We start from the raw sequence: 25,235 nt of genomic DNA, 5'->3' as shown, positions 1-25,235 counted from the left end.
CCCACCCTACGGAAAATTATTTGCCATCTGAATAATTTGCTAGCTTATCAATTTCATTACTTATCAACGGGAAGGTGGATGTAGAAGTCAAAGTTTCTACCAAATTTCAATCCCGCAAAAAACAAAACGAATCTCGTCAATTTATTGACTTCAAGAAATGCTCATGAGTGTTTATGAGTCACTTCTGACCAAAACTGAAGACTTTATTTACTGATGGGTTTGTGACAAACAATTCGTCACCTTGATAATGTTTTTATACGGTCAAGTGCTTTCAAACATATCGCTTTTTTCGTAGTTTTCTTTTTCGTCGTGTATTTGTATTTATTCGTACAATTTAAACATTTCTTTTTCATATGATAATGGAATAAATTGAAATAAACTGAATTGAACAAAAGTGTGCTTTCTTTCTTCTTACTACGACTGGCTTGACATTTCTATATGTAACATTAATGGTATAGTACCGTATTTGTGTCTGTATTTGTAAAACGTCCCTTTTCAATCATTCATAATGTAATTACGTCTCATTTGCGTCACTTTAGTAACAGTGGATTCAACAAAAGAAATCACCACCGACGAGTCTTGTGTGAAATCGACGTTTGCTGTGGGCTTCCCCCTCCCCAGAAGATAACTCAAAAGAAAGATTTGACTGAAAATTATTCATGCAACCACATTGGGTACCGTCATCACATTAACTATCACGTGACAAACAGCGTCAATCATTAATCTAATCACTCATCGTACCTCCTCGAGATAGATTATAGCTCCTTATATCACACCATGGCTTTTATTAACACTTTCAACATCACCATCAGCACTGTTACCATGACAACGAAGTGGTTGCATCCGTCCTGGCGCTTGCAATTGTGATTTCTATGCTTTTGAAATCTCTCCACTTTTTAACAGAAAAATAGTACATTACTTTAAAGAAGCAAAACAAAAATAATTAAAAACATCCATAATATGAATGTTGAATCGTTCGTTAAGTAAGATTTCCATCGGAGCCAAGATGCCATATCAATTGTACGAAGATAAGGTTGTTATGTTCATATGGCACACGAGGCATCATTTTTATTGACGTAGGCCTGCGTTAAACTAGCACGGTCTATGGCGATGCGCCATTTGAGAGTGAAATCGTACGAAAAGAGAATGGAATAAATATGAATGTAAAAAAGGTGCAAATATTGTAATTTAATTGAAGCGACTCACATGTGGAAAATGAATGCATGAACCACAAGTCCCCCCACTCCCACCCCCAAAAATATCTTCTAGAATCGTACCTGGGTCCTGTTTTTATAACATTTTGTTATCAGTAACAAGTAACAATAACCGTTATAAACTACTGTCCGACTGTTAACCAATTCGAAACTTGTCTCAAGACACATTTATTCAAAATTGCTTTTGATGATTAACTTACTCTGTTCACATTTATGTATATTTCATATGTATGTAATTTGTAGGTTTATTTCCATTTTCTTGGTGTTTTGTTTGATATGTAACTGTTTATCATTGTATTTTGTTTGTTATAGCGCTTAGAGACTTCGGTGGTAAGCGCTATATAAGCACCGTTTTTATTATTTTTTTTTAATTTGTATTATTATTAAGCTACTGAAATCATGGCATTTGATTGGCCGAGAGCAAATTTGTCATAGAAGTTTAGCACTTGTTATTGTTAACAAGTTTTTATGAAACCGGGCCCAGGTTCAACCCAGCATGTACTTGAATCCCAGGTGAATGTTTAGTGTTGTTTAACATCATACAATTGAGCTGAGAGAAGAGTCATAATTGACATCATCTCTGATCACATGACGAGCAGTCTACATGAACTGTTGAGTCATTCTAACCAATTTCCATCTCTTTCCTTAAAAAGGTGAAGTCAAGGTTAGAGACAAATATTATGCCCACCGACTCCCACCCACCTTCTCTTCCTCTTGTTACACTCTCATCATCTTTTAAATGTTTGCCTTGTATTCCCATCTTACTCACTCATTCTCTCTCTTGAGATGTATCTATGCTCATTTCTGTTGTCTTGTAAATTGCACTACCTATTCCTTATTGTCTGTCTCTCTCCTTCCTCTGCTCTTATTCCTTCATCTACATTTTGCTATGTATGCCCCATTTTATCTCCCTCTCTCTCTCTCTCTCTGTTTCCTGCTTAATCTGTCCCCTCCCCTCCTCCTTAGCTCACCTACCCTCACCATCTTCAACATGTTGCTATATGGTAGCAGATCCAGACTTCTCAGGGATGGGGGGGGGGGGGGGGGGGGGTATGGCACAAATCCAAGAAAGAAAACACATGAATCATATTTAGCGTGTTTCACAGACAACTTGCACAAAGTTTAATTTCACTCAGGAAATAACAAGCGTTTGACTATTTACAATGTATACAGAGGTGTTATTAAATACTATACACACAATATATAATACTATATATAAGATCAAAACATGAAGAAAAAAACACTACAATCAAAACAATAACAGCAACCACATGTCTGGACTAATAAAATTGTTACTTCAAATTTCATTTTAATCTCATAATACCATGAAAAATAGGCTTAATTAAAAAAATATTTTTGCACTCTTATTTGTTATTAGACTGAAACAGATAACCTTCCTTCTTATATGGAAATCATTTTTATATTTTTATCCAAAATTAAATCATGGCAAGCTAATAGTTCTTGGTTGTAATTGCATTTAGTTCTCTCCAATTCCAATGTAAACATTCACCTATCAAGTAAAGTGCTTTATCAAACATGTTTCCTGAAGAAAAACAAACCCAGCTTTCACACATTGAAAAGGAATCCTTTAACTCTTCTATGAACAGAAACAAAAATAAATGTGAACTGACTTCTTTTTTCCTGTTTCTTTTCTGTTTATCAAAGCTATGTGTGTTCATACTTAGAGAATGATTGATCCATCTGTTATCATAATTGGAAAGAAAATTTTAAGTACCATCTTGAAGTTATTCAAACTGAATATGAAAGATGAGGTAACTATTGTAAAATAAATGAGCTAAATTTTGACAAGGAAATATGAGAATTCTCAAGTCATTCAAGTAGGGAGAGAGGAATGTATTCACAAATTACAATTTTTTTTTAAACTTGCAACTCAAGTATCCAAAACCACAAATTGCATCTGTTTAAAAAGAGCTTTTCAAGAAAATTGATTTCAACGTGATATCATTTCCTGAAAGTCAGAATGGGTTTACTCATTTAACTTCATTCAGAGTTGACACCCCTCTGGGTTTTAGCAGGAGATAAAATTAAATACACCGACCTTACTTTCTTATATTTTTCCTCAATTATCAAAATGGTCTGTTCACATATAACTGAACATCAGCATGATGGCTTGCACAACAGATTCCAACTCAGTGTGTGAAAGGCAAGGTTACTTATACCCAGCATCTGCCAGAAATCGAGGCATTAGATAATATTGTTTTGAAACTATTTTGGTGTATAAAAAGGACTTCCTATCCCTTGAAAAGGGTCGAAACCAAAAGTAAATAACACTTAAATACACATAATGTATATAGCAAGAAACAAATATTGCTTTTACATGACTTGACTACAGATAGAAACCACAATCAAAACCTTCTGCAAATAATATCTTAAAGACAGAATTGATCCTTCAACAATGCAAGCATATAGAGTACATATCACTGAACCTATATCATATCATAAGTAATGGAAACAAATATTACTCCTTAAATATTTATGAGCAAGGTTTATATTTTAATGCCATTGATCTTTGTCTGGTCAAGTCCAAATTATGAAGTGTTGTCTCTTAAAAAAGTTTGAAAGAAAGGATATCTCATATTCAAAACAACTAGTGTATCGTTCACAGTTTAACCTGTCCCATATAAAGACCACCTGTCTATAAAGACCACAATTTTGCATTCCTTGAGCATTTTTTTCATCAAAAGCTGTAATGAAAGGAAGCTTAAAACCAACTGTCCTTAGTTAAACACAGGTTTTCTCATTCCCTTTAGTGATCTTGAAATACAGGTTTGACCAACTCTGTCACAGAAAAAATGTCTTTTCAGAACTGCTTTAAGTTATCATCAAGACACAAAGGCCCGAATTCACAAAGGAGGTTTGTCGACAAACCTTGGTTTTCGTACGTCATATGACTCGTTTTACTCGTTTTTTACAAACCTGGTTTGTAAAGAACAAAAGGAGGTTTGGCGAAACAAAAGGAGGTTTGAGCTCAAACCTTGCTTTGTGAATTCGGGCCAAAGTGTTCTTGTATTTGAAGTGAAATGTAATGATAATACAAGGCTGTGACGTATACAAGTGCAGTGAGCCTGCGCTTCATACACAGAAGACTGAAAAGAGCGTACTACATGCTTCTGTTTGGAGCCGGAAGGGCGTTAACTCCATAAACTTTATCACAGAGTCAATGCCCGTCTGAGTCTAAAGAGACCATGTAAACTTACACTGATGGAATAATATTTCACATAGTAGTTTTCATAAAATGCATATATTTAGAAATGCTTCTAAAGCAGGAGAAAAAGAATTTTCAAATTCACTCTTGCACCTGAATGTGTAATGATGTTATGCTCCAGACTGAACAGAGTAGTTGTTAGAAATCCATAAGCAAAATATACTAACTCTCTTTTCCCCCTTGCAATTCAAGAAGTTAGAGAAAATTACAATTTTCTTTACAAATGTACATTACAATCATCATTATTTCCATTCGTACTGGGGCCTTCTGTATCTGCCATCAGAGACGAAAACACTAGTGATCTCTTTCAAGGCATTTCAGCCTCGTACACTCCTGATTAGATGATGGGAGCAAGAAAAGTGTTAGCTCTCTATATGAAAGTATGGTATACAAGTTTAGTACCCTCCTGGCTCTCGGCAGACAAAGTGCAAGCTAATTTTGGTCCTCATGATCAACAATGTAGCACTGTGAGTAATACATTCCAGTGACTTTAAAATACTCTCCATATGTCAACGAATCAGACCTAAATGTTAAAATATTATATTTTTATCCCTCAGTTGATTTCAGAGCTAATTAATTCACACTCAAATATAAGTATAATTTAGCTTTTGATAAATTTGAACCCATTTCTGCTTTGATACAGTGCATGTAAAAACAAAAACAAAAACATGAGGATTAACATTACAATTATAATCCAGGGTAACAAAATCTATTAGCCATGATGCTCAATTACCAGTACATGCATGTACATTTGGACAGAGATAAACCTGACCAGAATTAGCATTGAATTTCACTATTCCATCATGATAACTTGATTGGGTTGCTGCTGTGAAGTTTAATAATACATGTATATCAAAATGTTTTGTTTGTGATACTATTATAGCAGTATCTTTGCACTTGATAAATCTGAAGTTATAGTACATTTTAATGACAAGTACGCGACAACATATCATATTGTTTTGATGTCATTCATTTATTCATTCACTCATACACTATCACACACACACACACTCCCACATATATTCACCCACTCACTCACACCTTTTCCTCTCCATAACATCATATACACTACATGGTGAAGGCATTATACATCATTTAAAACTCTTTGAATCTCAATATATCCCAGTGGAACAATCTAGCGGTAAGTTATCAACACAAACGAGCCCATTTTCTTTCACTCTATGCTGTGAGACCATGCACACTGCTACACAACACAAGTCTCGGACAGTGCCATACACATGAACACCCTTTTGGATCACAATGCGCATATATCACTTTCTCTCAGGTGAAGATACACCTACGTGTATGGCCTATGCATTCTGGTAAGAGGAATATATACACAAGATTGTACAAAATAAGCCTTTCGGAGCTCTCTTTCCCTAAGAAAAAAAGGATATATCATTTACATCGTGACTGCATCAAAAGGTTATATCTTAACATCCTCTGCTCATCGCCTCATGCATGCACATCTTCTTCCTACATCAAAGTAATAAAACCTCTACAAACTGCATCATGCATTGGAGATGCATGCACTGCCTTAACATAAAATTCTGTACAATTGTGCTCTCTCGTCTCACGCCAAACTCCCCACAAGCATAACACTCGGGTTATATCCTTCAGACCGATACCAACTTGACACATTCAAGATGACTTCTCGACCTGATAATCAATCAGGTTTTAAACATCAAGTACCGCTGAACGGTGATAAGCCCTTATGCATATTCATGATGCAATGCTCATGCATATTCATCATGCCTTGTGGAGGCATCTGCTTAAAAATAAGGCTGTCCTTAACCTTCGCATCAATCAACATTGTATTTGGTCACGTTTCCGAACAAGTGACCGATGTCTCTGCTGTTGATTCGACGATAACACGCCAAACTTCTGTCCACGTTGAAAATGGATACATAAGTCCGAACTGTTCCACTGCTGATTAGCTTTAACCAATCGAGTCTTCCTATAAGTCCTTCTGCCTTTCATGTCGCCCTGTGTCATCATGGACGAAGAATAATTGCAACCGCTTCTTCTTCTACCGTAGCACGCTCCCTCTGCTCATTGCACCAATTCCGGCTCATCACACCTCACCATCGCCCTGCTCCTTTCAATTGTTCTTTCTGCCTAGATAGTACCATCCATTTGCTTTCTATTTCCATCTCTACCATCAATATTACGCCGCATCTCCACACCATTTATGCTTCTCAAAAAAATAATCATTACAAATTAGAACTTACAATGACATATTTGAATGCGTGCCAAATATATAATTCAATTTTTCCCTCACACACAATAAGCTAATATGACCATGTTGTTAATCTGATATTCATTTACAAAATGATTCTTGCGAACTTGGTCCAAATGAAGCTGAAGCGATGATGTCATTGATGATGTCATCAGCTGAGCTTTTCTGCATATTGCAGATGGTTGAGAGTGATATATGGTAAATGCAGATATGTTGCAAGCATTTGCTTTTGTTGGTTCCTTCCTCATCATATCACATACTTCATAAAGAATGATGTATTATAATGGAGAAATACATGGACATACCGATAAAGGCCGGCGCCATCATTAGCAGTGCTTGAGGAAAAAGAATCAAGGATACACTGCCAATGTTGAAGTGTAGACAAAAGTAATTTGCAATCACCGTCATCTTGAAGATATCAATTTGTTGAAACACTGGTCAGGGTAGGGGGTGGCGGGGCTGGGTAGGCTGAGAAAGCAGATTCAAGTAGAAGTGCTGTTGACTGATAAACAACAAGGCCAGGCGGTATGATACATATCTGTGTTTGTTTGTTTGTTTGTTTGTTTATTTCAGTCGCAGTCCCATCCGTTGTCTTTTATCATGTGGGCAAGCTCAATGATATACTTCCCTTCCTTGTACTTCTGGCTGTTCTCAAATGCGTGCTCCTGAGAGAGGAAAGAAAAGGAGAGAAAAAATAGACAAGAGAAATTAATAAATAGGTCACAATGTATAACACAATAATAAGGTTAAATTCTTTGGAAATGTAGGAATATCAATGAAAGGTTAAGAATAATCATCACCATTACAAGGATTTTTAGACTTTAAAAAAAAAGTTATTTTGTATGATTGAAAGGTTATTTGTACTGGGGTTAGAAAAATAGCCCTAAAGTCAGAGATATCATCATAAATAGAGGAGTAATTTCATGATAAATTCAAATGATTGTAAGTTTGTCACCATTTACCTCATCTTACCTCCCATAGTCTTTTTGAAAGTTTTTTGATCATGTATTTCTAGTTTGAATTAGAAGAGTACCTCTAGTGATTGTGACTGTATGACCGGTGTTACTGTATATGACTGTAATACCGTGTGTTGGCTCAGTCAGTAGAGCGTCCGCCTCACAGCCAGGAGGTCGTGGGTTCGAACCCCGGCCGCGTCATACCAAATTACGTTAAAAGACAGGAGTTGCTGCTACCTTGTTTGGCGTTCAACAATAAGGGAGAGAGCAATGTCGATCTGGCGCTGCTCAGTGGCTGCCGGGCTCACGATCAATTGGGCAAAAAGAATTTCCATTTTCGGTTTAACTGAATAAAATTTGGAGTGGACTTTAGAAGATTATTATATATGAGAATAATAAAATTTTGATTGATGGCTTTCTGGCAGAACAAGAGGAGCGCAGGAAATTAAAATTACTATAGCTCGGAGGAATATCCGTATTCTCAACAACAACCAGAGACAAATTAATTTCCAATTCCACCTTCCTGCCATTATAATAATGACAAATCTTAGAGTTCTACCGAGCTAATTCAAGAGCTTTGTATTTGAAGCATTGTGCACTTAGCTTTTAGTTCTAAGTGCTCTTGTAAAGGATGCACATGAAGCCTGCACAGATTGCATTTACACTTGAAGTACCTGACCAGCTTCAAAAACAAGGTAATTGTAAATTAAAGCTCATCTTAAGCTCTGGTAATGGAACAGCTTAAGGGGACTGCAATCCGGAGGAGACCAGCTCACTGTCATCTTGAATATATCGGGAACTTGGGAAGTACATAATCAAAAGCTCTCTTAAAGCCACACAGAAATTGCCTGTGATATGCCCTATACAAGAGCATATGTGTTCTTGTTTGCAAAAACAGGATTTAATACTTGTTGAAAACTCACATTCATTATCCTATTTTGCCTGTGATATAGAGTGTTATCTGCATAAGGGTTAGGACTACTCATCTCAAGTTTCCTTTCTTTTCATTTTTTTTTTTTTTTGGGGGGGGGGGGGGGGAGGGGGTCTCTCTCTTTCTTTTCTTTTTTTACAGGTTTCTCCTCAGTTGCTAAAACCTAGAAAACTTATCCCACCTCGCATAATGATGAGAAAACAACCCCTCGGTACCATAACAACCATCATCACAAGTCACGCCGCTATCTGAGAGAACATGTGCGCTAGGTGAAAAATTCACACGTTTCAAATGGGTTTCGGTGTATGGCGCAACGCAAGAACAGCTGACTACTATCAATCGTTAACTGACAGCAAAGTATCAGCTGCCTATAGAATAATTTCAACAACCAAAAACAAAAGGGATTGTGTCATCACTGAGGAGATATCCACAATTCTGTCTGCAACTCTTCTCTTTGATTGAAACATCATTTAAATGCCAGAAGGACGCTAACTCTGTGTTGAAAGCACATGAGTCAATGTCCTTCTGGCTCTCAGCCAATCACATTATCTTCTGCTTCCTATCACTCCCTCTACAATCACCTGCGCAGAATCTCACAATGTTTTTCTGTGACGGTAATAGTGATGCCAGCCAGTCTGTACTTTGTGCCAATATGAACTCAAATGGTGAAGCACAATGATAAATTGCTCATTTTAGTTATGTTCCTCATAATCTTGAATACAAACACAGAGCAAGGACAAACAGAACCCCATTTCTCAAAGGTTCTTATTCATGGACTAGTTTCCTCTAGTCAATAATCATTAAGTTTCTTTGCTTAATAAATGGAGATGTAAATATGAACTGGGGGCATTTATGGAATGGACCATGCTCTGGTAAACAATACTTTGTCCCTAACTAGAAAGCTATGAGGTGACTAACTGCGGATGTTGTTATCTACAATGAATAATGATCATTGTAGAAGCACTTATACTGGAGGAACAAAGATGACCCAGTGACGTCTGTGCAAATATTATGGACACCAGACCAGGCTGAAGGGGGTGATATAAGGTTTACGGTTTGTTTGGGTTTTCACGTTTTAACCAATAATCAGCAAAACAAAGAGTACCTTTACAGGCCAATGGCACAGCAAGTTCATATTTGGTAATGCATCATAGTTTCAGATTGAAACAAGCTTTTTCTGCCAATCCCTTTATTTGTTTCTTCTATTTACTGGATGATTGCCAATTCAATTACAAAAGCTTGTTGATTTAGAAGATGTTCCCTCAATACCTAGATTACAAAAGACATGCCAATCACACATTGGAATATTTTTAAATGGATAAATGCCAACAAATAATGAAGATTCAAGGTAAAATGTTATTTTTGTATTTTAATAATATTATTATTCCAAGGATATGGAATAAGTTTTTCTGAATTGTTGTTAATCAGTTTACTTTTTGCTGGTCCTCACACCTAACTGCACATTTAACCATTAAAATGACTTTAAGCCAATCCAGCCTTGAAGTATACCAGACTAACATGCACAGTTCTATTGATATGCAATTCCATTACCAAACTCATGATCAGCTTTGGAATCACCTTTAAAACTGTGTACAATACTTACATATTTCCATCCTAGAGTGGTTTTGCAGCACTCACAGTAGATATCTGAGACGGCATGGAGACCAGTGAGAAGGACTCTCTCTTCTGCAGGTCCGCAACCAACGTTCACCCTGCAATGACACAACATCAAACAATAATTGATGGGATGAAACAACAGGACATTCTTCGAGAAAAAAAATTGATGGAGGTCAAAAACAAATTCCAGACAAAATTATACATATATGGGACCAGGGATTACTAACTATGAAATCAAATCAATCAATTTTAAAAGAGTTCTTGCAATTATCAGATTAATCAATGTAACTGTTAGTTGCAATAGAAACATCGTTCCAAATGGAAGTTCACTTGAGTACAATGCTTGCCTTCCCATTTCTTTTACCATTCATCAATCAATTCTTTGATGCGAACTTCTCTTATAAACACCTGGATTTCAATTACATCAGATAATCACAATAAACATAACACTAGTCCCATTTCAGCTCTGAGTGACTCCCTAGCACCAAAGGTGCATAAATCACCCAGGATGTGGCTAAAAACTGTGTCAGAGTCAAAGAGATCAAATTTCCTCTTGTATTCCAAGTATAACAACTCCACATCATATGAAGATATCATCTGTACAGAGTCAGAAGGGTCTTAACTCTGTGTTAGAGGAGGTGATCAATGACCTTCTGGCTCTCATGTGAGAGCACTTGATCTAGTGATAACCAATGTAACCAAAGCTCATTTACATGGACGTTGTGCTGAAGTGCTTTTTATGGTTTGATGACACGAGAGGGAAAGAGAGAGGGAGAGAGAGAGAGAGAGAGAGAGAGAGAGAGAGAGAGAGAGGGATAGAAAGAGAGAGAGAGGGTAAGAGAGAGGGAAAGAGAGATAGAGAGATGAAGAGAGATAGAGAGATAAAGAGAGAGAGGGAGAGAGAAAGAGAAGGAAAGAGAAGGAAAGAGAGAGAGAGAGAGAGAGGCAAAGAGAGAGAGAGAGAGGGTAAGAGAGAGAGAGAGAAAGGGAAAGAGAGAGAGAGAGAGAGAGAGGGAAAAGAGAGAGAGGGAAAGAGAGATAGAGAGAGAGAGAGAGAGAGAGCGAGAGAGAGAAAAAACTCTTTGTTCATGGTTGGAAAGGAAGTAACCTTGTTTCATAAAAAACAACCTTCTTCAGCCTTCACAGAATAAGAACATATGACCTGGTTTTCATTGAACTTCCTTGTATCTTGCAGTATACTTGTATGCTATATTGATATTTTTCAGAATATGCAAAGTGTGGAGATGTTGGAATTGTGAACCATAAAACTTATTATCCATCTAAAGCTAGAAGGGCTTAACTGTGTGTTGCAGGAAAGTGTGTGATTTAATGCCTTTTTGGCTCTTTGCATACAAAATTATGAGTTTGCAGACTTTAAATTGGAAAATATATCATCTTAGTATACATATCCCTCATTCTACAACCCTCTGACCTTTACTGATATGCCATAACAAAGGTGATGTGACTGCAAACATAAGACAAGTTCCTCATGCAACAATCTTAATAACAACTTCCTCATACACGTCCAAAATGTTTGAGTATAACAACGGTAAACGAGGGCCATCATTACACAAGCAGAATCAGCTCTGTTGCCCGTGCAATGTATACATCGTAACAATGTGTCCTAAAAGTTTGTTAATTCTTCCTCCTTCCTTCTTCTTTGACACAGAGCAATTCCTCATGCAATTCAGACTATAGACTTTACATAAACAATAACAAAAACATCACCCCAAGCGAGTTTTCCCTGAATTCAGTTTGATTTCCATTATCTCTACAGTTCTTCCTTATGAAGGTATTGTTGACAAACAATAGCCTGTACTTCCTTATGGCATACAAGGGCACACAGAGCCTCTTTTCATGCAAATGATATCATGTCTTCTTTTTCAAACTAAGTTGCATACCGGAAGATACATTCTCATGCAGAAAGATAAGACATAAAAAAGGGCTAAGAAATAATATGCCCAGGATATGAAAAAGAACCCCCCCCCCCCATATTATAAAAAAAAAGAAAAAAAGAAAGAAATTGCACTAAACTGCCAAAGTGTTTTGTTTACATGACAATATCAGCCAAAATATCAAACAAAATAGCACAGTACCTTTTTGTTTAAATTAAATGTACATTATTTTAAACCCTTTACAGTCAAATTTAATCCAACTCCACCCCAATACCTAAGTACATAAATATGATCACAAACCACTTTTGAACGTTTGCTTTAGATTGTCTTGAGGATGTAGAGTGTGAACACAGTGTAATGGTATGCGGGTTTATTTGTATCACTTTCTAGAGGAAGAGATACCATCATATTATCTTGTATCTCTACCAGCTTCATCCTCACGTTTTAAGATCACAAAGACGGTTTAGATATCAAATATTTCCTGTCTCTGATCGATCACATCTAAAATTTCTCCTTGCAGTATTCATTTGGTTAGGTGAGAAAAGCTGGTAGTTGCCGAATAAAGAGCTATGTAAACTTTTTAATATCATGCCATTTAAGCTGGGTCTGGACTGTATGAACTCAACAATCTCTCCATTTCAAAATCCTTGAGGAAATTGCTGGATTTTAATACAGACTCGGTAGAACACACTCCATCAGAAAGTCTGATAAATAATAAATTGGACTTGTATAGATATTGCCAACAAATATATGATAAGTGATATTTCTATTTTTTATTCATTGTGGATTTTTCAGAGTTTTTTGGGGAATATTGCCTTTCAGAGGCCCTCATTATCTTTTCCATCGAAGGAAGATTAAACCCTATGATTTTATATTTCTAGCTGTATCACAACCATACATGTCAAGTTTTTTTAAAATCTAACAATCAACAGAGTTGTATGGGAAATAATCAACATTGTAACATAAGCCTGTGTTTTATTAATGTATTTTTAATGTGATAAAATCAATGTGATATATGTCATCAGAAAAGTTCTGCATCCTGAAATGTGCCGCAAAGTGAACTCTTTGTGTCAAAAGAATATGTACTAATGGAAAGGCTGATTAAATGTGCATTATTTGAGAAGGAAAGGGATTTGGTGATTAGTCTAATGGTATGGAAATAATTAACCATTTGACCACAGCATTTGATAGTCTTTATCAAGGGATTTATTCAAAGCCACTGGAAAATTACATTACGGCTAAATCTTATACTAAGTTAGAACAGGATCGACTAAATATACATGTCGTTCTTATATAGACATGTGCATTGCATACCTATGGAGTTGACAAAATATTATTTCCCCTTTTTTTGCCATTTGTTACCGAAATAGTTCAATGTTAATGCTAAAATTATGCTAACATGATTTAAGAAGGCATGTGATTCAATTTTTTAAAATATCATTCCTTATCACTTCTAATAATTCTACAAACTGTATGGATATTTAAAGGAGCCCACCCTTTAATGAGGCTATTGTTATTTTGTTTTACCTTCATTTACCAGGCATACATTGCCATGATATATTTCTTAGTAATTCATGAACAATACATAGAAATACGATCAGATTAACTGCCTTACATGTTAAAGTGCTTGCAATGATAAACCAAGCATCTACATTCTACAACTATGTAGTTAATCTATTTGACTTGAAGGTCCATGGTATTACCACTGAGTAGTGAAGGATGATTTTTTTCTATGAAATGGAACAAAAAACTTAGGTATACTGATCAATAGAAGGAGTAAAAATCAATGGATCCTTGCTTGTTCACAGAACAAGACCTACATGTACTTGTAGATGTAAGCTACATGCAGCCTTTACACACTGTACATGTATGTGCTAAGCATGTTTATCAATCATACCAGTATATATATATATATATAATGGGAGTGGGGGGGGGGGGGGACAAAATAAAAATAAAGAAATAAATACTCCAAAATATTGCACAGCATGGCAATCTTAAATCCAGGAAGTTATAGAATATCAAATAACACATGCTGATAGCCTTCATGGAGAGGGGACTACTGAAGAGGGCATGTTGTTGAATCTACAAATAAGCCCTTTATTTTCCTATTTTGAAATCCTTACTGTGACAATGCTTATACTTAAAGCTATTCTTATTCTGACATGTCCCTGTTTCTGAGAGTTCTCATTGTACCAGAATAATAGAAACCTGTCAACATACAATCATTTAACCTCACCCTAGTTATTGGGGTCATTTGTTTAATCTCAAATGTTGACCATGTTTCCTCATGTGATACAGTTCCTTTTCTTCCATGTTTCCCTGAATCCACAGCACAACAAGGACGATGTGATGTTGTCTGCTGGTCACTAGACCCTATATTTGTACAAGATTTAAGGATTTCATTCGCTCAGAAGACATCTACAAATCTACCCCCCCCCCCCCACCTACATAAATTTTCACAATCTACTTTAAATGATTTCAGGAGGCATCCAGGCAAACATAGCTGATGCGCTGATGCCCTGCTGGCAAGCTAAATAAAATATTTGCAGGACCTTTCATTTTATTTTTCATGTCCGTTCTTATCAGAACCAAACAATCGGTCTTATTTTCCAAACAGCCTTTTTTCCTTGATAAACACTTACAAAGCTTTGAAAAACAAAAGGTTTCCCATACATTGTCTTTCACCTCATGCCAGCATTATTAATCCAATATTTCCATAAATAGGTTGCAAGCTTTATTATTTTTACCTCACAGCTAAATCCAGCAAAGTGAGTATATATTTTGAGGCACATGTTCTTTCTTTTTTTCTTCTTCAGCCAAGTTTTTCTTGCCATACCATGCTAGAACTAGACCATGAAAATGCAACACAATAGGAACAATTCTTTCTTTTCTTCGAACTTTATTACTCTCTCTCTCTGATTAGTTCTTCTCAGTGATAAGATCTTTTGATCACTTCTGTATTTCAATTACTTCTATTTGTGGGTTTCTGTTATTATTATGATTATCTGTCTATCCATTCTTCTTTTTCCTGGGATAGAAATGTTTTCACCCAACCCAACCAAGACTTTCCTTTCTACTTACTTCCCATAACAAACGTAGAATCCATACTATTGTATTGTTATTAGGGTAGGCCATGGAAGAGGGTTCTGAACTTTCACTGGTTACCTTCACACTAGTTTACACAAACAGACCCCCTTTTTATACTTATAGTTTGTTATGGGTTGACCCTTTACCACAAACAGATCATTTCAAGGAATGGTTTTGTGCTCGTTTTTCTTTTCATCTTTCTGTAAAGAGCCTACAGGCTACATAGGACCTGGATTGTACAGCGCTTTTTGACCCAGGCAGAAAAATTTATGAAAATGTGCACATGTCACAGTACTTTCTAGTTTTATGCAAAGTACAGTCATGCATCATTATAAAGCTTTTATTACAAGTACCAGTCATTTTAAAAATACCATATCATAGTACCTGAATGCAAGTATTAGAAGCGCTACATAAAAATTAAATATTATTTTTATTCATTACACGGTAATAAACTGAAATTAGAAACTTGTACTACATGAAAGTTTTTCCCCTAATATTATAAATGAAAGCCACTGTACTTTTACGAAAAGTGGATTGCAAAATTCATTGTTTATTTATTTTTGATTTGTCTGAACCCCTCACAAAATATGTAAGGTTTTTGGTTCCACACCACAGTAAACGTACAGGTGAAAGACTACTATAGGTACCTAGGGATCAATTTGGTGCCTTTCCCTGTGTATGGGTTTGGACAATAATTGCTCAACAATAGCAAGAAAAATCTATACCATAACAAACGGACTGCGAAGGGAAAAGACCCCATACAATTACACTGCCAGCTCTACACAACCTACCTACAGACTTATCTGGTTTATTGAACCAGCTTGCATGCGACACAAACATGCACTTCATACCAAATGTAAACATAGCACTGGAAAGCTACATGTAGGGACACTGTGATGGTTTGGACTGTAGCAGTCATACATGTAGGTTTACATTTCCTATGCACTTCCTCCTAATACATTCGAAAGCCAGCATCACTCCTGCTCATGTTTGAGGTCCCTAGGGATACTGCTATAATGTAAGAAACTCTATCAATATAAAGGAAAAGCCTAAACAGGTAACCTAGATTTTGAAGATCCTAGAGGAGTAGAAGGGACTATAAAATGTGGATATTTGTAAAGCCGGTAGAAAGGGATTGTAAAATATATCTATATTATAAACCCACAAAATATGACATCCTGTTCATTATACCAGGTAGGCATACACTTTTAAAGGTTGCATATCAGGTCAAGAAACTGGCAACTGATATATCCATCATTTCAAAGATCATACTATGAAAGGTTTCCTACAATTTAAGTGTACATTACATAGATTCTCTTTCAAGTTTCTTATCATTTTTTTTAATGTGTAGTAAAGGCACCAGCATCTTAAGATTCTTTGTTTCAAAGACCTTGTAAAGTTGTCGCCAAAACAATTTTTATAATGAGCAATCTACATACATGTATTTAATTATGATCTGTAATTCTGTACTGTATGAGGTTATACTAGGAATTTGCTACTGCACCCCACTCCATTCATTTTCATGCCTTTCCTCAGAATCATGTCTCAAAAATTATTTTACAACCCTAGATACCTGCAGTAACTTTTACGAGGGTTCTTTGATCTTTAATAAACAATTTTGATGTCCTAACTGCAGCTGCACTGCACCATGGCATACTGTACTCTAAGATTCAAATTATCAAGTGCCCCACACATAATTTTGACATGTCCCTACTCATTGGCAATGATACCCCTCTAAAATGATTAAGCTAAGCCCTTCAATTACAATAATTATTTTGTGTCCCCATTTAATTAAAATTAAATCAAATTAGAGTCTGTGCTGGCAGACTATTATCCTACCCAGCTTATGTGCTCAATACACATTGATGACACATGCCAGAATAATCCAGCCACCCTCCCCCTCCCCACCCCCACCCCCACACACACCTATCATGCTGTATCAAGGTCCAACTGTTATGAATTCATTGGATAGTCTGACACTGCAGTCTTAATCATCTTATTAACCTTACAGTCATAACATCGATCCCCTGCAGACGTCATTAGGGGAAATGTTTGATAAAAATTATCAAGCAGAACATAATTTTATTATACATGCTGATGGTGTAACATACCCATTCTAACTTTTTTCCCATTTGAAACAACTAAAATAACACTCTTGATCATAATATACGGTACGTGACAGCTTTAGACAAATAAAGGGTCTGCAGGTAGACTATCTATGATCAATCTATGGGACTACCCTGGGTATCTTCCCCACATATCATGCAGGTCATCATAATAACACACAGGTCATAATATCACACATGGTAAGATAACAACAATGGAGGACTGACTGATACAGACTGCCTCCATGTTTACTAAACATTGAGACCCTATATGTTCTATGGACTTCAAATCATTGTTTACAATAAATCAAATTGGATTCTGAATTTAATTTTAAAACGTGTCTTATCAACTTTATTGAGAAGGAGAGGGAGAGGGAGAGGGAGAGAGAGAGAGAGAGAGAGAGAGAGAGAAATGTACCTATTAATGTACTAATTAATTCATGTAATCATTATTCTTTAAAAATGGTATTTCCTTCTGTATTTACATATTGTTGTAATGGAGGGGGTGGATGTAAAGCAGACAATATTACACACACAGGCTATCATAGAAACGTATAGTCATACTGTACATTTATAAGCACTCAATAGACCTACATGTGTGCCTCACAATTGTACAAAAACCCACTTTCACATGAGCTGCAGACAGAATAAACACTTACAAACTGTTTAAGTAGGTCAAGAATACAAACACATTCAACAAACAATCATGTTGTTATCTTGAGGGTTGAAAGATTTCAAAGAAAGAGATAAACAAGTAAAAGAAAGAGATAAACAAGTAAAAGAAAGTTAGAGATAAACAAGTCAAAGTACAATATATACAAAATAAAACAAAGGAGATTTAAAAAATAAGTAAAGATAGTTAAACAAGGAAGTTGTTGAATGGTTTTATTATACTTACACAGAATTGAAGAGATATGCCCTGCCTTGGCTACCCTGAAATGACTGTAAAGAAAAAAAAGAGGGAGGAAAAAAAGAGAATGAATAAGAAAGAAATTACAGAAATAAAAATACTACGGCAAGACCTACATGTAATACATGTTACTTTGAATGCAGTCATTTTTTTACACTCGAAATATAATAACAATAAAACAATAATAATAAAAAAGTGGAAATTGTACAAAAACTCAGATGAGAACTTTGATGATGATGTATGCTGCCTACTTTTGTTACTTTGATCATCACACTATGAATATGATAATATTTCTCATATATTCATGGCACAAGTTTATAATTACATAATAGCAACAAAAAAAAAGAAAAAAAAGAAGAAGAATATGATTCAATCAATCTAAATGACAGAGGACTTTTTTTTAGAAAGAGTGGAAAACTGGGATAGGTCACCATCTAACATTTAGCAGCAATCAACGGTGAACGAATTATGACCTCAGAATGCTACTTCAGAAGAAAAAAATTGCAACCTTATATAAAACCAAATGACCATTGACCTCAAGTTTGGTTTCAGACTTCAGAATACTTTTAATCATAACAAACAACTTTTGAAGCAATTAAAGCTTAGCATGAGGTCAAACTCAGTCTTCCAGGCAGTTCAGGTGTTTATGTTACTGTGAAATATATGAAACATGATAATAGTCTGCATAATTATACCCTAGGGTGAGGGTATTCAAGTATATAACGATACATAATTTGTATATGTCTTATGTAAAGAGTATAAACAATAGAGCCTTCCTATATATTATCAATCATTGGATGGGATAGGGACAGACAATTACTTTACGCCCTTTTATTCCAAAATCCACTATAAAACTGATGCATACGTCATAGCTTTTTTTGCAAAGTCAGCACAAGTGATACATAAAATGATTAACAAGTGAAAAGTAAATGTAAATACTGAGCTATGGTCATAATACAGTTAAGCATTAGGGCAAAGTCACCAAAGCATAGAGGCCTGTATACTTTGAACATGATACAATGCAATATCGTAGTCTTCAGGTTCAGACTCAAATTGTACACCACAATACCTGCAGCCTTGAGCAGAGCCTATGCAGTATGCTGTCAGCTTAGTCTCACAGTGCAGACACTGTTACGCAATACAACTGACAAGGGCCAGTGTCTGCAATCTAGGGTTTGTTATGAACGTAAACTAAGCCTGGTTTGTTATGACCGGAAAACAAGGGTTTGTTATGACCGGAAAATCAGCCTTTTGGCTGAGCTGTGTATTGTCTGACAGATATCAACAGCTACATCAGGAAATGGTTTGTCTCAACTAAAGATAATAGGAGCCAATTCGCTGAACCAAAACAATAATAACCAGCTTCCTCTTGCACCTTTCACTTCGATGCATTTGTTTTGGTCGTACGGATGCAAGAAAATATATGTTTATGATCTACATTACTCCTACCAGTAGAAGTGTGAACAAGCCTGGGTTATCATCTAACAAGATACAAAATATATTTGCCATTAAATTGGAAGGGGTTGGTTTACTAAAAGGTAGGAGGTTGAAACGAGCTACAAAAAATGATATGTAGCCTGTAGGAATGAATTGTAGGAATAAATTGCATCATACATGTTCATAATCCAAGATTCATTCTCTATAGATTCTATCTAGAATTCAGAATAGCATGATGTACATGCACAATCCTCAAGACACCAAAACCTTGCACAATAGATCGTTCAGAAAGACAAATTCAGAAATTTAATGACCTATTCTTTTTAATTTGTATATCTTTGTTTATACAACCAAAACACGCCAAAACATCCCTGAGATTTTCAGTCGGTGATGTTACAGCAAAAGTGTAAACGGGAGCGCCAAACATCGCGATTTTTCGAAATGAGGTATTTGACAGTATAAATGCGCCTTTTGTTGATAAGTTGAGAAAGTTTGAGGACGCAGAAAGATAATGATCGCCTCTAGATATGAATGACAGAGTCATTAAATAGTAATCCCCTGGATTTCATGCTAATTCTGAGATTTTCTGAGAGAGTTTTTTTAAGGATTATATGAGGAGAAAAATCCTTGTTGGTCGACTGTAGACTAGAGTTGGGAATTCATTGCAATTAGCAAAAAAGTCTATAGTTCAAACAAGCTTCCGAAGGCGGTTACATTCAATTAAATAATAGAGCCATGTTGATTACATGATTTCCGACTAACGTCTCATCCCACCTTCGATTCAGAGTTGATCAACACTGGCTTATAATTGCAAGAGTGCTGCACATGTTAAACACTTGTTTAGTGAGCTACTGATTGACATGTAGGCCATAATTAAAATCTAATTAGTTTCTAACAGAGTAAAGGTAGCAAGCTGTTGTATGGTGTGATATTGACATGGACAAAAAGACCCCCCCCCCCTTACATGTAGACAAAGGCCAGAAATCTCTTAGGAATACAGTCTAGAAGATATTATGCAATAATTATCTTTCTTTTGAGAATTCCTCACAAAAACGATGATCATATGTACACCTTTCTTATATTTGTTCAAAAATGGAGTGAAATTTTGATTAGATTCTCAAGTGGTATTGGGTCTATCTAAGGAGCCTTTTGACAGTGTGACTTCCTGCCTTGAAGGTGTGGCTGGGGTGTGATGGCAGGAGGAAATGTCACATCACCGATACAACACTCCAGGCATGCTATCTCTAATGGCGATTCTATTCATGAATCCACAGTCAAGAGGGAGAGAATAATCCTTTGAATGTTTCTCAACATCACTCTGTATGGATATTGGAAAGTAATTCCACCATCATACTGATTAGCACCTAACACACTGCAGGGAAGAGATGATGAGATGGTTGGAGCACGTTTCGGATATTATCAAAGCAGCCAATCTCTCATAAATAGTAGAAAGATTACCTGCCTCAGGAATGAAAGAAAAAACAACATGGAAGAAGACGAAAGTAGCTACTTTATAGCACCACCCCCATCAAAAAGAAGAAAAGAAACAAAGTATGATTTTCATATTTGAAATAGACTTCAAAGAAATCTTAATTGCAACAAGAGACCTTTCCCAGAGTCAACAAATCTACATCAATAACAAGATTTTTTGCTTTAGAATTTGACAAAACTGTAATCTTCCTAAGGTTTGGTTTTAAGCTACTTTCTGGGATTCCCTTCCAAAATGAGGATTTATGGGCACTTTTAAGAAATTTTGCAAGAGTCAGATCAAGGACTAAATAATAAAGATTTATAAATTCTAGCGCTTAAGTGCTAATTGGATTCATGAATCTTATTGTCACCCTACATTTATAAGGGGGTTCTATAGTTTACTGCTGTCTCTGAAGTATTCATGAATACTTCAGAGACAGCAGTAAACTATAGAACCCCCTTATTTAGGCATGAGAAACTATTTCCTCATATATTTCTAGGCACCCTTTGCACAAATAGATTCAAGAAGCTTTTAAAAACTTACATCACACTCTCTACAAAGCTCATGTTTTATTCATTCATTTTGCTTCATCCATCTACATCTTACAAGTACTGTAGATGGAATTCAGCCTTTTCATGCCTCTTTCACATGGGATGCTTTTAAAAACTTTAGATTACAAACATAGCACCCAAATCAATTCTGTATCTTATACTACATAAAAAAGTGAATACACTTAACAGCCATTTTTGTAGCATTTACGTTTTATTTCACTGCACTTTTGCCAATCATATGCATGGTATCATCTTAATTTTACTCATCCCAATTTGTTAAAGCATATTCAGTATCATATGGACTAGGCCTTAAGAGTGGAAAGCGGTGGTTTTGATATGGCTATTCCACTGATCCGCTAATAGTTAGTGCAAGGGTCCATTTGTTTTTAAATAGAGGTACGTTAATTGCAATACCAAGCAACCCACATTATTGTCTCATTAAATAAATAGATTTTTTTTTAAAGGCCATCTTCATATGTTTTATTTCCAGCTCCCTAACCAGACTAAAAAACATTTAGTTTGAAATACTGTTGACCTCATGAGTTTTATCAAATTAAAATGCGCCTCAAAGGGATGTCTACAAAGCTGGACAATTTAGATGTTTTGGTATATCATGTAATAGACTTTGTTTTTGTAGTTCTCTAGGGACTTGTAATGTAGACTTCCTACTCTCACTTCAAACTCATCAGGAAGGGAAAAGGAAAACCACAATTTATGAATTACAAGTGGTTTATAAGCTACTTTCATAACAGTCAAGGTTTACGATAGTCTACAAATACAGACTCTTAGCAAATAGCACGATATTTGGCAAATAATCAGTCTCGCAGGCTATTATGCATTCAACTTATTTGGCAAGGAGAGGTGGCAGGTGGGGCACTATACTTCATTTTTAGTATTTTCCAGAATAGAATCATACTTGTTTATATGCATTGCATTCTCTAAGTAACCCTTGTAGAAAAGGTGTTCAAATTTTCATGACCGGCCTTTCATTTTAACATTAGTGTATAATTCATCCGCTCTCTTAAAGGAAAATGTATAAACTAATATATTATTAAATATGAATGATTATTATTCAGTCCTAAATTTTTAGACTACATGTTGGCAAGACGATGTGTGCATCAGAGGTTGTTTTCATCCCTTCCCTGTCTAGAATCATGTTTAATATTTAATGACATATCTACTTGGGTTCACAAGTTCATAACACGGTCAGGTGAGGTTTACATCAAAGCAACCTTTCATTAACAAATACTTCTTGGGGATACAAACAAGCACTGTACGGCACATGTATCATATATATAATTGAAGGGCAGCCAGTGTAAAAACTACCATTAAAAAAAACCTTTCGTTTTAATAGAGCCCTTTCCCAATATTTAGTCTAGTACTGTATGTATTCTTTGTTGTTTTCATATTTATTTCTTGTTTTTGTTTTTTCTGCAGCTGTTTGAATTTTCCAGAGCTTCTTGAGGACCTTTCAGGAACCCACTCACTCAAAGCTTCCATGCAAATATTTTCACTCATGAAAAGGCCTTTATCAAATCAAAGAAAGGAAGTGAAAGATTGTCCGTTCAGGATAAATGAAATGGAGTATAATTAATGACGTTTCAACTTTCATTTCCGCAGATAATACTGGTATCTCTGTAATCATCTTGTAATGAAATATGAGAGGCTGCAGTAGTTACAATGCACGGTGATATGAAGCATACATGTATGCCTAGGCTATCATCCAATCTTCCTACACTAAGCCGACAAAGGAAGGTACAAAACCTGCTTATTTTTTATTTTTCACATGTGAAAAATATATTTGAGCGATATATGAATGATCGATCAGTTCGTCACATTGCAAAACATGTGCTATGTTTCATAGCTTGCGACTGCATGCAAATAAGCACCAACCCTACATGGAGCACAAGTTTATTTCCTGACAGTCAGGTGTCGATGTTTGCGTCATACAGCGTGCCAACTGTCAAACCAACCTTTTGTTAACCAGCAATGGTGCATACAATCATCATCCCAATTCCCATTGCCATACTAGACAATGCATGTTTATCTAACAGAATGAGTCATGAATGAATTGTTAGATCCATTGTAAAGCTCTGGGACAGTCCAGACATTGTTATTGTTGTTACAGTCCTTTCTACCTTTCTAAAATCAACCAAGGACAAGGTCGAGTTCTGGTAATTGTACAAGTTTGAAAATTATTTGGGAGCTTTCTTATTATTTGTTTTTCCTCATTTGTGGGAGAACATTGTAAAGGCATTAATTGTTCCATGGAAAGATTGCTCTTAACATCCCCTCATATTCAAAATAGAAATAGAAAAAGCTTCAAACTTTGGACCGGATTTTTATGCCAAATATTGGTAAAGTCCCATATACCCAAATCTGTGCTTTACATCAACTGTCTTGAACTTCATTGCCACTGAATTTTCTTGAAAGCTAATGTAAACCAATGTTACAGATTGTCATGAAATGACCCTCACAATTCATCTCAACTGGAGAGAAATGAAAAATGACAGGATCAATACTGCGAAATGTGTCTGTGAAAACATGGGAGTATCACACGTGGAAAAAGTCCACTATAATCAGCAATACAAAGAGATGTCCCAAAGAAAGTTGGTAGTTTACCTTTGATATTAAGTCATCATGGTTAGCCAAGTGAGCCCTGCAGTGGATACAGCTATACCTGCGATGGCAGTTGGGCAGGTAGGCCTGGAATGTCTTCACCATCTTGCCTGTCTTAGAGGTACTGTGTCCGAGGAGCTTTGTGCAGTCTAGCGCCCCCACAGAGCCACACATGCAATCCCGCTCAGCTCCCCACCACCAGGAGGACAGTAGGCTGCCGATGATGGGCACCGAGGAGCAGCGATGGGTGGGAACGGGTGGCGATGCCGTGATGATGGCTTCTGACCAAAGGAAACTATTCCTCGTCCTGGTGAGTCGACGACCGACAGAACTCACCTCACCTGTGGCAAGATGAGACCTTAAGTGCGCTGGAGGATAAACTAGGATGTATCGTAGATGATACGCAATTGAGATTGTAGGATAGAGATGGATGTTGAGATGCGAGTGATGGATGTTTTCATATAGGATTTAATGTCCATCTGGGATGAGGTTCTCTTCTTCTCTTGACTCCCTTTGCAGGGAAGTTGTGCTCTCTGAGGGACATGGGACGAGGGGTTGCCACGGAAACTCAAGAATCACACCCACAAAGCTTCCACAATACGCAGGAGAAATGCTCTGATGACACACAATCATGAAGAGATGGATGCGTCTGGAAAGCTCACGATTCTTGAAGCCAGAGACGTTGCTTTCTGTGAAAGATGAAATAAAAAGAGTGGAAATGAATACATACAAGATAAAAGTTGGCAAATCAAAGATCATTGACAACAGTAGGTAGGCCAATATGTAATTAATAATATCAAGTACTGCATTGCTAATATGGCTTTCGATTAAACATGGGCGCCTATAGAATCAGGTTATTCATTCACATACACACTAGTTAGTTTTGCCAAAAATCTTCAACAAGTATTATTTGTGTGTTTTTTTTAGGTCTGGCACAGAAAAATTATCCTCCTAACTATTTATTCCTTGATTTACAC

The 25,235-nt window shown here is 36.2% G+C and overlaps 1 protein-coding gene across 1 annotated transcript; it reads right to left on the bottom strand.

Annotated features, from left to right (window-relative positions):
- Nucleotides 1-2,303: 2,303 nt before the first annotated feature.
- LOC115926588 (protein yippee-like 2) lies at nucleotides 2,304-24,962 on the bottom strand. The gene is made up of 4 exons (XM_030991408.1): nucleotides 24,262-24,962; nucleotides 18,169-18,212; nucleotides 10,170-10,278; nucleotides 2,304-7,344 (listed from the first exon to the last, which is right to left on the bottom strand). Exons 1-4 carry the CDS (start codon nucleotides 24,430-24,432, stop codon nucleotides 7,249-7,251), a joined length of 420 nt encoding a protein of 139 aa, XP_030847268.1. The 5' UTR covers nucleotides 24,433-24,962; the 3' UTR covers nucleotides 2,304-7,248.
- Nucleotides 24,963-25,235: the final 273 nt, after the last annotated feature.

This window comes from Strongylocentrotus purpuratus, unplaced genomic scaffold (genome assembly GCF_000002235.5).
Source record: "Strongylocentrotus purpuratus isolate Spur 01 unplaced genomic scaffold, Spur_5.0 spur5_scaffold_2, whole genome shotgun sequence".
Taxonomy (NCBI): Eukaryota; Metazoa; Echinodermata; class Echinoidea; order Camarodonta; family Strongylocentrotidae; genus Strongylocentrotus; species Strongylocentrotus purpuratus.
The sequence above is the reverse complement of the archived record's forward strand: the minus strand, read 5'-3'. Positions and strand labels throughout refer to the sequence as shown.